Below are 12,277 nucleotides of genomic sequence, written 5' to 3'. Positions count from 1 at the left end.
TTGTTGTTATGCACCAGTGTGAGGTTTACAGTCGTTAAACAAGTTGGGGTGCTTTTTATTAACGATTTAATAAGCATGAGTCATAAAACATAACAGTTATATAGTGACTCATGAAACCATACAGCTGCTGCCTCTATGAGCGAATACACGAATGCTCCTATTCCCCCTCTATTTTGTAACGTTTAAATTATTCATTCCAAATAGTCCCAAAAGATGCTATAAAAGTGCAACATTTTGCAGCTCTTTTCCATGATGCCGGCGTTGACAAATACGTTTTTTTTACATCAGAAAATCTCCCGTCAGAATGTACAGAAAGGCAATGCACAGGACAGTTCACCACACTTTTGCCGTCAGTTCAACTTGTGTTGTGCACTCTGTGAAAATACCCTGGGTACCCTACCAAGTAGATTGTAATTGTAGCTGTAATTACGCCTATGCTTTTATGTCTGCCACTTGCATAGCAACCTCTCAGATGGCTGTGGAATTAAAAAAAAAGAATTTTAGGGAATTAAATGATGCTGATAAGTACTTTGAGTGCGTTGGCAAGTCTGTGTTTTGGCAGATGGACTTTCATCGAGACGTCATAAAGCTTTCATGATGTCCCATCAGCTGAAACTCTACATTTTTGCCATCAATGCATGCCAAAGCAGAATAGTAAATTGGGTGAAGAGGGTTTTTTTTTCCTCCTATATATAAAAAAATGTTAACCTTCAGCCGAATGCAGTTCCTGTGGCCCAGACATTGCACAAACCTACCGTGGGTTTTCAGCCGATTACTCAGACAGTTGGCCACGAAACTCAAAAATATAAACACGAAAGCAATAAAATTATTAAATAAACACACATAATAGATTTAACTTTTGGCCATATTAAAGCTTAAAATAAATAAACAAACAGAAAAAACACACACACACACCCCCGAGTTTGGATTTGTCTCTGCCAAATATGAGCTCAGACCACCAGGGTTGCAAGGAACGTCTGCATTTAAGCCTCCGCCGACTGATCTGACTGAGGTTTTCTGCATGGACACAGCCCTTTTGGTGCATGTAGCAAAGCGCCGTAATTTTCGGCCAAAGCACCGCGCGCGCATGCGTGTTGCGCGTGGTGGGTCTGCGCATAATTTTTAAAACGTAGGGAGTGTAAAGGGTTCTGCTAACCCATGCATACCATCCTACATCTGCTCTTGATCCTCCCCGACTTGTACTGCGGTGCCCTTGACTTGGCCCCCGTCGTTTGGTCTGGCAAATCCCCACGTGTTCCCCGGGATGTCCTCCCTCGGTGCCTTTGCCCGTCGCCCTTGACGTGAAAGGGAATTATGTAGTCTACGGTGGGATAGTTCTTTTGTCCATATTGCCAGCTCGCAAAAAGGGCGTTCTTGTAAAAACAAAACAATCCCTGCGAATGCATTCTCTCTCTCTCTCTCGAAAAAGAGAGAGAGAGAAGTCTCTGCGCTGCAACTCTGCCACATACCAATACACCCCATGGTCAGCTCCAATGGAGCACCCTGGACATCTAAGTTAAAGAATAAACAACTTCGTGTTGCGACCGAAACGTCGTAGTTTTTTTGTTCTTTTCTTTGAACCTATCTACGTGACTTTACCGAAAGACCCAAGAATATGAATTCCTGCAGTCAAGAAAGCTTTGAGTTCAGATTCAACTATTTAGACCTCGTGCACAATTAACCCACCAATGAAGCGACAAAAGACTGCTTTTGCATGCGGTGAGTTAATCCAAGCTCTTTAAATGTACCCCTTGAGATATGCCAGGCGACTTCCCTCCGGCTTAATGCTTCGTAGCAGCTTAGATATATGCCAAATAGATTTCGTGGAAAGGTTGCGACGGTTGATGCGGGAGGAAACACGATTTAATTTTGACATCCATTGAATGTGGCCATGTTTCGTTGACTCTTACGTAAACATCGGTGGATCCAATCCAGGCAGAGTAGTGAACTCCACGTGGGGTTTCGTAGCAGCAGGTGACTCGATGGGTTGCCTGATCGATTCGAGTGCAATAGAAATATGAGAAATTTCCAGAAGGATAACAGAAAACGGGATTGCATTAGACATGAGAAATATTAGAAGTGTGCACGATGGCAAGGGAAATTGCACCGACGTAAAACGGGCAGCGCGTGGACTCGAGAACAGAGGAGAGGTCGCAGTGACAGTTGAGAAAAGTGAGTGTCCTTGGGTTGGACACCATCACGAGAAGGCACGATGGCAGATAGTCAAGAACACTGACGGAGCGGCAGGGGCTCACACGTGCCCCTTTCACCCCCCCCCCCTTGTTTTTCCTCCCATCCCTCTCTCTGAGTTCAGACTCCTGCAGCCCTTTGAGTACCCTGTCAGCAAACACACTTGACACGAGTGCAAAGCTAAGAGCACGCTAAGAACCGCGTGGAAAAATCCGTATCCAGAGGCATAGGCAGACACCTGCCACCGAAGACAATCCGAAAGAGCACTCCCTTTTTTTAAACCCGTAAAGAAAAAAATACGCAGTTCCACTCTTGAGCGCTGCGGTATTGTGCCATGCTTTTAAAATGTTGGTCCATGTCTTTCCATTATGTTTGGTTAGGATGCTTTAGTTTTGCTTTCTGAGCCTTAGGCATTTCCACTCGATTATATATAGTCAAATAACCAAATCAAGGGTTTTTTTTTTGCTTCAGCTTTCGCTGAAAGTCGTTGTGTTTCTCTTTAAGCAGTGCCTGAACGCATTTGCGGACAATACATCACACAGGCCGGAGGGTGGGATGTGGAGTGGCGTATACAGGTTGACAGCAGCTGAAGTCACTCCTCGTTCGCAGCCAAAGGGCAATTTCGTTGATTGGCTTTGTTTTTTGTCTGTCCCGTGAAGAGGTATCATTGCTGCCAGCAATCAAAATGGTAAGTAGAGTGGAAATGTGTCCTTTGTGTTGCAGACGCGTGTGCGCGTTTTTCTTTGAATTCACAGATGCCGTAAAAGGTAATGTTCACAGGACAATGTTGAAAAGGTTTATTTGCAATCTAAACATTATTTGCATACAGACATTCAACAGCTGCATGGTCGTGTACAAAGGTAGGAATCGGTGAATGCTGCTGGGGTATGAGGGTTATCACGCTGGATTTACAATCCAGAGGTTGCTGGGTTTGATTTTATCTTCCGGCGTGGCAGTTTAAACAATGGGCAAGTTTTGTAAACCTCCCCCACCCCCCACATCTGTTCACCCAGCCGTATAGATGGGTACAGCACAATCGACAGGATGGTCGCGGGTGGTGGGGTAAAGTGTGGGTACACCCACCTCGTTCCAAAATGTTTGACCAGCGTGGAAGAGTAGAGCAAGGTGGATTTTTAAGCTTTTGTGACTGCAGGAATCCATTCTCTTTGGTTCTTTCGGTAAAGTCACGTAGGCAGAACAAATAATAGATCACGACGTTTCTATCGCAACACAAACAATCGTCATCAAGTGAGACAACTACAGCAAGAAAAACTACTTCAGCAGTTTTCCTTGCTGTAGTTGTCTCAGGTGAGGTAACTCTCACTACGTAAACTCTCAACTACTTCAGCAGTGATCTATTATTCTTTCTACCTACAGTACGTGACTTTACCGAAAGAACCAAAGAGTATAGTAGAGCAAGTATCACTTAAGAGGGGCTCTCTAGAACTTTTGATCGGAAAGGCCCTTCCACCAATAGTGGCAGAATTAACTAAATTAAACTCTTTTTTTATTTTACCAGGTAAGGCCCGCTGAGCTATATAGCTCTTCTTTTTAGAAGCGACCTGGCCACAAATGAGAGCTCACATGCACACACATAGGCCTTTGTGTCTCGAGAGACAATTCTTTTTGCGCCTTACGAGGTCAGCTGTAGGTTTTGCAGCGCCTAGAATGACTTAGTAGGCCAATCCTTGAGTGAGAATCCTTGCCACAGCAATTGCTGAAGTGAATGCGGTGGCAGCTCCAGAGGTGTTTGTTGCCACGAAGTGGCTCATCATCATGTGGAATTTTTTTTATCAGCCCAAAAATCTAAACACGTGATGTGGATTCTATATGTGGAGAGAAAAACCGGATTACCCGAAGAAAAATCCACACAACCACGGGGAGAGAGAACACGCAAACCCCAAATATACAGCAGGCGTCAGGGTCGGGATCAAACCCACGACCTCCTGTACACCGGGCGGGGTAGTTACCATCTCGCCACCAAGCAAGCAATAGCCGGGCAGCACCTTAACCTTTTAATATACATCAATCTTGAGTTCTCAAGTCCAGTCCACGGCCATAATCATGCTGGCTTGAGGAGGTTGTCTCAGCTCTTGACCTTGGCCTCAAGGTTCTGGCCTCAACCTTGCAACACTTTCGCCTCGTGGCTCTTGGCCTCGACCTTAGCTTTGGCCTCGTGGGTCCCGAGGCGTTGAATCCAAGACTGAAATGAAGGCGCACGGTGTGAGTTAGCAACGGCGTTCGTGTGCAAGAGATGTGCGGATCATTGCATGTCCGGGACTCACTTGCACGCGCGTGTGTGCGCAGTTCAGCAGGTTTCTGTTGTTTGGTCGCTTAATGTGCACGTGAGGAACTGTGCTCTTTATAATATGCCACTTCTCAGGATTATATAAATATTTCATGCTTGAAAGTTGTTTAATTATTCAAATTCCAAGTAAAAATCAGCTTTGCCGAAAACGAGAACAAGGAAGGTTATTTTAATAGCGTCACTGCTTGCTTTGAATGTTATCGGCATTGGCCAGTGCTGCTCTGCATATGGACCCAAACATCAAATTGGTTTGGCATAATCTGCCATCAATCAGGCTCCATCCTTAACATTTTAGCAAAAGGTTGTCATTTCGTTTGCGATTAACATCCAACGTGTTTTGCTTGAGTTTTAGTTGTTTTTACACACATGTGGAGTAACATGTCCAAGATGCAATTTATATTTTACATGTGTCTCTTAGCTTGAGTCCAAGTTTCCGAGTTTGCAATTCAGAAAGCTATAGATTGCCAAGGTTTTATCACGAGGAATTCGTTTTACAAACCTATTTCTCATCGCCATCCTCGTCATCGTGATTAGCTACATTTGCTGCCAAACTCCGCAATGCAAAATCACAAGCTGATCCAACAACACGAATAATTGGAAGTGTAGCCAATCACAAAAAACGTTGATTTTTTTTTTTTACAAATTTCAATTCTGAAAATTTTCATCGTGCACGACTCACTTTGTAATCAGTCGCTAATTGGGGCAATTAAAATGTGGTAATCCTAAAAATTGCTAAATTATTTGTATTAATAACCTGTTGGGAGGAGCATTTCAATGTTAAATCACAATCCACGAGACATTGCATTCTAACATGACCATATGTTCCAGAAGAACAGTACCTAAGGCTCGTAAACATTACATGTTTTGTTCAGTTGCTTCTAAGTGAAAGACATTTTTTAATAGCTCGGAAACATCTGCCTCTTTGTAAATCGCTGAAATGTTGTTGTGTGCCGTCATCACAGTCATCAATCACCGCGGCCTCGACCAATCACCGTCGCTGCTCCTCTCGCAAGCCGCGAGCGCCTAATAAGGCCACAATTTACTTGCTCCCGACGAACCTTGCAGACCCTGGGTCAGGGACGTCCCCGAACCAAATCAATGCCGGTAACGGGTAAACCTGCAGCTGCGTCCGCCACGTAGAGGTTAAAGCCCCCCTCCCCGCCGCCGCCGCCGCGGAGAGATCGCTCGTTGTTGGGGGTCAGACAGATGATCGTATTCCTTGCCCGGCCACTGGCACCAGGAGGTGTCTCGCCAGGAGACAGGTCCGATGTTAAACGAACCGTCACGATTGTTGCACGCTACTGGGCATGAGAGCTGCAATCTTGCGTGACTGCAGGAATCCATTCTCTTCGTTTCTTTCGCTTTCAATGAAGTCGTTCTCCTGGCGACAACGGGGGACATCGGTTGAATCAATTTTTCGATGCGCGTTTGCGCCTGCTTACCCGTTTATTGTTTTCATAGTGCTACAATCACGGTAGGGTTATTTAATAGTCACGATGGATGTCATTTGGCAGCCGGATATTGGCTCGTTGAGCGCGTGGAAGCCCCGATTGTATGTTCGCTTCTATGATTGTAATTTGGTCTATATTTTTTTTATGTAAAGCTTTCGTGACTGCAGGGATTCATATTCTTGGTTCTTTCGGTAAAGAATATAATTTCGTCTATGTTTGTATACTCTGCCGTATAACCCTGTTTGTGTTGCTTTATTTTTGTGTATCATTAAAGCCATTCCTATTGCGAGTCACCTCATGGAAATACCAGCCACATGTGTCCACGTGTGTATTTTCATATGGGGTGTATTAGGCCCTCGGGCTAGCCATCACGATAATTACTGATAATTATTCCTTTGATAGTTGTTTGATGAAATATGACTTTGGGCATGAGTTTAATTAGTTAAATGCGGCGGCGTCGTCTGTGGGATCCTGGATGGATGCGGGAAGATTGCCAACCCACAATGTCCGATTCAATCGCGTTAACGTCTCTGTAAGCGCTTTAATGGGCAGTGCTTGCACGCAAATAAAAGGGAGGGGAAAAAATCAGGAGCAGAATTCTTTTGATTTTTATAGCCCCATTGAAGTGCTAAACACTGGCGTGCTTTTGTCCACCCAGAAATTCTCAGTCTTTTAATAGTATTTAGACAGAAACTGAGACGATATACATGTTCAGAGCTGCTGTTCTTACCTACTCGAAGTCTATTATTTCCAACGGCCACTGTGATTTACAGAACTATACATTTCGAATTGTTTTTTAAACGGCTACACTAGGGAGTACATGTACGCCCGATCGCCTCGTAATTTATATACATCGGCTTTTGTTTTTACATCTCTGGGATCTTCTCGCAACTCTTGATCCCTTTAGTTCCTCAGCCATGTAATGAAAACAGTCAATGAGCTATAAACCGAGTCATTTATTTAATTATAAGCCAATGTTCATTCGGTGAGTGAAGATTGTATTTAAGCATTCATTCAGATGAACTGGAAAACGCAAAAATGTGCTGGTAAGTAATTAAATATAACGATGGCCTCTTTGTGTGGTCGAAATGAATCGCACACTTGTTGAAGATGTTGTTTGGGAAGCGTATTCCCCCCTCCAACCCCCACCTCTCGCAATGGAATCAAATGGTTGCAGTTAATTTGGCAACTGCGCGACACATTGGGGCATCTGTGGTGGCCTGCTGCGCGGTGCCCCTCGTTGCTGCACGTACCAACCGGGCGTCAAATACATTTTGACAGCTGCCTTCTGTGCGCTGCGCACTTCCGCATAAAAAAAAGCCAAATTTGGTCCGATTAACTCATTCTGCAGGCTTTCCATATATACGCGCGCGGGTACTTGGCCGTTCTCCATTGATATGCAGCATATATTATACTTTACTTGAATTCCAACCAATTTGTACTCAAAATGATCCGAAGGTGGATTTGTTCTATGCTGTTCAACCGCAGAGCCTTTGAGGTATGCGGCCGTTTTGACATTATCTTCATTCTATTACCATGGCGGTTAGTTGTGCGTTTTTAGAACATTTAGAAGTTCATAGTCGACTCGTACGATGTTTAATATGTGCAAAACTTTTAAAAAATATATATGATGTATCCCCACGTTGATTTTTAAATAGTTTGATGTGCAGTTTGTAATCTCAGTCTGGTCTCTTTGCTTAACCTCACCGCCCTCCCAATCCAATGAGACGTGTCAGAGGCGGGTAGGAGTGAGAGAGATGATTGTACTATTCTGCCAGTCAGCTCATCCTGAACGTATTGGTGCATGCATTGCAGCTGTGTGAGCTCCTTCACTGAATTTATGGCACAGACTTATCAATAACAATCATAATAATATAATTTTCAATCCTATGTCAATCCATGACTGGATGAAGACCTGCCCCATGACGTGTTGGCCGTGGGGATTGTTTGACCTTACTTATCGAATCTGTTCGGTGCACATTGGTGAAAAAGGGGCCGAGAGCCAGTTCATATATCATTCGCCACTGATGTTAATCATGGCCGGAACTTGAACTCAGGTCACCAGGTTTATAGCATAGTGCACAAAACCACTGCATCACCGCTCCTCCCTAGACTGCCAAGTACTGTAATAAATAAATATACTTGCCATCACTTTTATTTACCCAGGAAAGCCTCGGAATATTTTTTTTCAGGAGGCTCAGGCATTGGCATGTTTTGCCAATTCCATAAATTAGTGTTTGGCATATGGGAGAATATTTGAGTACCCATAAAAAAACATGAGAAGCCAATACTCAGAGTTGCACACATAGAGAGTCTAGAATCCATTTATATACTGCCATCACCTGGCCAACCTGCAGCCCAAGCTTACAAAACTTGGTATTCCCAAGTAAACTCCCATTCAAGTACTAACCAGACTTAACCTGCTTAGCTTCCGAGATCTAATGTAGAACGTTCGCCTCTTGTTGCAAAGGTTAACAATTCGAATCCATCGGATACCCTGGTTATTACTGTGGGCGTACTGGCCAAGCAAAATAATAATAATTAGTGCTGTTCTGCTTCACAGTGGACGTTAAAGATTCATGGACGTCATTCGCAAGAGTAAACCATTGTGTGCCGGCATCGTGGTCTAAATTTGTGCATTTGAAATATTACCCACAAACTACTCAATTAAAATATGCATAGCAAGAATTAACACCCCACTGCATACACTGGATAGGACCCTCCTAAAACTGAGTCATGAGACCCAGCGAGGCTTTCCTGGGTAAACAAGCATAATAATAATAATTCAGGGTGACTTGACTGTGGTTTCAGTGAAATGAATTCAATTCCCCAAATTGCAATGTGTTCAATAATTCAGATTTCACAAAACTACACTCCGTTGAAATGGCCAATGGTGGTGGATTAGGAAGGCCTTCATCTAGCAGTGGATTGGTCATGGCTGCTGTTGATGCTGATGATGCCACTCTTTGTTATTTGTTAGATTGTTTTTTAAACCACACAATTCACATTCAGACAGTGTATGTCATTATACACATCCATGGTGGTGGCCCAGGGATAGATCATTTTCTAATTTTTGGTGGGTCCCATGACAATTTAATGTCACGGAAGACATCCATTGTCATGATAGAAATGAAACATCTTGGACATTTGATCCAGCACTGTCAATTATTTATCTTTCATTCAGCTACCTGAAGCTGATGGCTGATTCTAAATGAGCGAAAAAAAATCACACTTTAAACACCACACCTGCTTCGCAGAAGGATGAATGACTCATTAAGTACCTTGTCAAAAGTGACATTCATCATGTGGACATATATAATTAATGGCTGGCTGGGGTGGATTTTCGTGGAAATGTATGGGGAGTTGATTGTGAAGAGACTGAGAGGAGATAAAGGGAGGGCATGTGGGTGGGCACGTGGGACGAAAATTTAACTTGGAGAAGCAAGTAGCCATGGAGACGGGTTATGTAAATAAGGGGACCTTAAAAGCCTGTTAATTGTAAAAGCAGAGGTCTCTCCACAAAATATAAAGTTTGGGGGAGGATCTTTCCTCTCAGCTCCTGTGTTCCCAAAGCCCTATCCCATGGGGTTTGCACAACTCAGGACTCTTCCACGACTTATAAAGTTTGTTAAAGTCCCAGATACCTGCTCAATTGGAATAACTCTTCCTGAGCACTTTTGTTGAATGTACTGGATGCGAAGGACTTTAGGAAAGGCATGCTGTGTGTGGTGAAATGGCCACTTTTTTGTCAAAAGGAGCTTGCATGACGGCCTAATAACGGCAGGAAGTGCCTCTCAGAATTTAAAATAAACGGGGCATGCAAAATTTATTTGCTAAAACACAGCTTCATCAAGATGTCTTCGCAGGGCCTTCTCTGTGTTTACAGAACTTCAAGTCACCGCCTGCAGGCATCGTGCACCCTTAAACGTTAAAACAGAACGTATTCCTGTGGCACGCATTGGCAGTGTTTCACACACACACACAAAAAAAACCCCCGTTGGAAAAATAAAGCCTGCATTTGTAGACTGTATACATGTAACCTAGCTCCTCCTACACGGTACGCGCACTGCTTGGCTCAAACGAGCAATGTGACGGTATAAACAGTAAAGCTATACTCATCGCTTAAAACAAAGCAAAAAATAGGCTTCCAGGTATGAATCTTAAATACCTACAATATATCTTAAAACTCAACTAATTCCACAACCGTGGAAGTGCTGCGTTATAAAGTGTTTTTTTTTACTTGTGAGGACGTTATCATCAATACGAAGCCATATCGTACCTCTACTGCTTGGAAAAGGGAAGGGTTCAACGATATAATGTGCATTCTATGAAAATGTGTGAACATACACGGGTCTCTCATTAGTGCAATAATCGCAAAATTGATCTTTGTGATTCTGTGCCGAAATGAGCACATTTACCAATACCAAGCAAGGTCCCAGCTATACTGATTTTAAGCTTGTGATCACGGTAATTCCTATTTAAAAATCAATTTGTGAAAGAGGGAAAAAAAAATCTCTTAACGTATAAAACGTAACTGGAAGAAAAAAAAAGCGAACTCAAATAAATATTGAATACAAGAAAGAGGGAAAAACCTCCCCGCTGTTCGCGCTACAGCTGCGGCCTGCAACACATTTTTACATTATTGGCGTAAATTCCATTTTTATAACGTCCTGTAAAATGTGCAGGAGCTACTCTCATGGCGCTGCGTGCATGCGTAGGTGGGTGCCATCAAACCTCTCCTTGTAAGTTGTAAGTCAGCCACAACTCGGAAATGAGAAACTTGGGATGCAGTGCGTCTGATTTTTTTTGTGCCTGAAGGGGATGGCAGCCCTCCACCCTGCCTACCCACCCCCCCACCGTTCTCTCAACCCGATTCTCGTTCATGGTGGTAGAGGCAGCACAACATGTGTTACCAGTATGGGCTGCGCACTTGTGTACATTTGTGTAACGTGTGTATGTAATTTATGGGTGTATCTGAGTAAAGGTGCAGCTCTGCAATTGTTTGGGCCTCACAATTGCTGGCTTATTGGCTTCCGCTGGAGAGAGCTCTGGAGAGAAGTTCTCGAGGGTATTGGGACCATTTGTCCTGGCTGACCGGAGATCTCTGAAATGGTTGTGAATACCCACACTTGTCCCGGCTGACCGGAGATCTTTGAAATGGTTGTGAATACCCACACTTTGCTCCACAAAGCATGACCTGTGGTGTACGCATGTATGCCGCTGGGGTGATAGAAGCAATGTGATTTAAGAATATTGGCCACGTTTTAATTATCACACTGGGAGATTGAACCGGTGACTTTTGGATTTCAATTTCTAGTGTGCTAACCATTACGGTACTGCCCCGTGTGTGTATTTGTTTAGATTTTTATTGTTGCTGTTGAAGGAGTTATTGATGCTGCTAGAAAGGTTAATACTGTAAAGGGGATGATAAAATATTAATAGATGATACAATTGTACTATATGCTCACATTCTAGCCTCGTCTTAAAAGTTATTTTAAGTATCACTTTAAAAATAAATGATAAGACTTGTGTAAAATTTACACATTTTCTTTTTTGAACACCGGCAAAGAGATGAAATCGATGCGGTGACCTTTTTTTCTCAGAAAATTGGCAGATTTATGATCACATTGCCCTATTTATGCACTGGAAAATGTGTTTCAAATGCTGTGGCCAAAGGACTTCAAGCCATGCCGGGGCATGACTGAAGACCGCTTACATCCAATGTTCACTACAGTAGCAGCTTTTATTACCAATAAACTAATCGTGATTATGCCACCTGTGACCCATAGTTCCTTAAACTACGTATTATTGTTTTTTTTATTACCAGTAAAGCAATAAAATAAGGTAACATTACAATGATTCAAAATGCATTTTACAATAGCATCCCTGGCATAGAGATTAATAAAATATCGATTTGTATTTCACTTCAGAATGTTAAATGTAGTCTATGTCATTTAACCTTGTTTTGATTTTGTTTTGATCCTATCAGTAAAGATTTTTATTTTATTTTAGAAGTTAAATAATGAAGTAATAGCTATTTGCAAAAGCAGTGAGCTTAAAAGGCGTGAACACATTGGTTTCCTGTAGAAACATTCATTGTATTTCTCATCCTTGACCCAGTTTAACACATTCCTGCGGAGGGAGCTGGTAGGAACGTTGGGTTGCTCGGTCAATGGCCAGGGTCAAAGGCGGCACCACGTGGTGTATTCCGCAAATATGCCCGACTGTGAGGGCGGGCACAAGCCGGCGTGAGTAGGTTACACGTTGAATTTTATAAGGGCACCACGGGGTGACCAGCCCCTCCCCACCCACCCCCCACCCAGCCCCA

At 43.2% G+C, this 12,277-nt stretch overlaps 1 protein-coding gene across 2 annotated transcripts in view; it reads right to left on the bottom strand.

The window, feature by feature from the left end:
- Positions 1-750: 750 nt before the first annotated feature.
- Positions 751-12,277, bottom strand: part of C16H4orf33 (chromosome 16 C4orf33 homolog) — a 41,887-nt gene continuing 30,360 nt past the window's right edge. Inside the window, exon 6 of one of the 2 annotated variants that reach the window (XM_032955031.2) lies at positions 751-4,393. In XM_032955031.2, coding sequence (XP_032810922.2) covers positions 4,216-4,393 — 178 coding nt within the window. In that variant the 3' untranslated portion in view covers positions 751-4,215. The remainder of the gene's footprint in view (positions 4,394-12,277) is intronic. The other variant, XM_032955035.2, reaches the window with a different exon arrangement.

The sequence above is a fragment of the Petromyzon marinus genome, chromosome 16, assembly GCF_048934315.1.
Source record: "Petromyzon marinus isolate PM22_M1 ecotype Great Lakes invasive population chromosome 16, UKy_Petmar_22M1.pri1.0, whole genome shotgun sequence".
Taxonomy (NCBI): Eukaryota; Metazoa; Chordata; class Hyperoartia; order Petromyzontiformes; family Petromyzontidae; genus Petromyzon; species Petromyzon marinus.
Note: the sequence above shows the minus strand (reverse complement) of the source record. Positions and strands in the feature narration are given on the sequence as shown.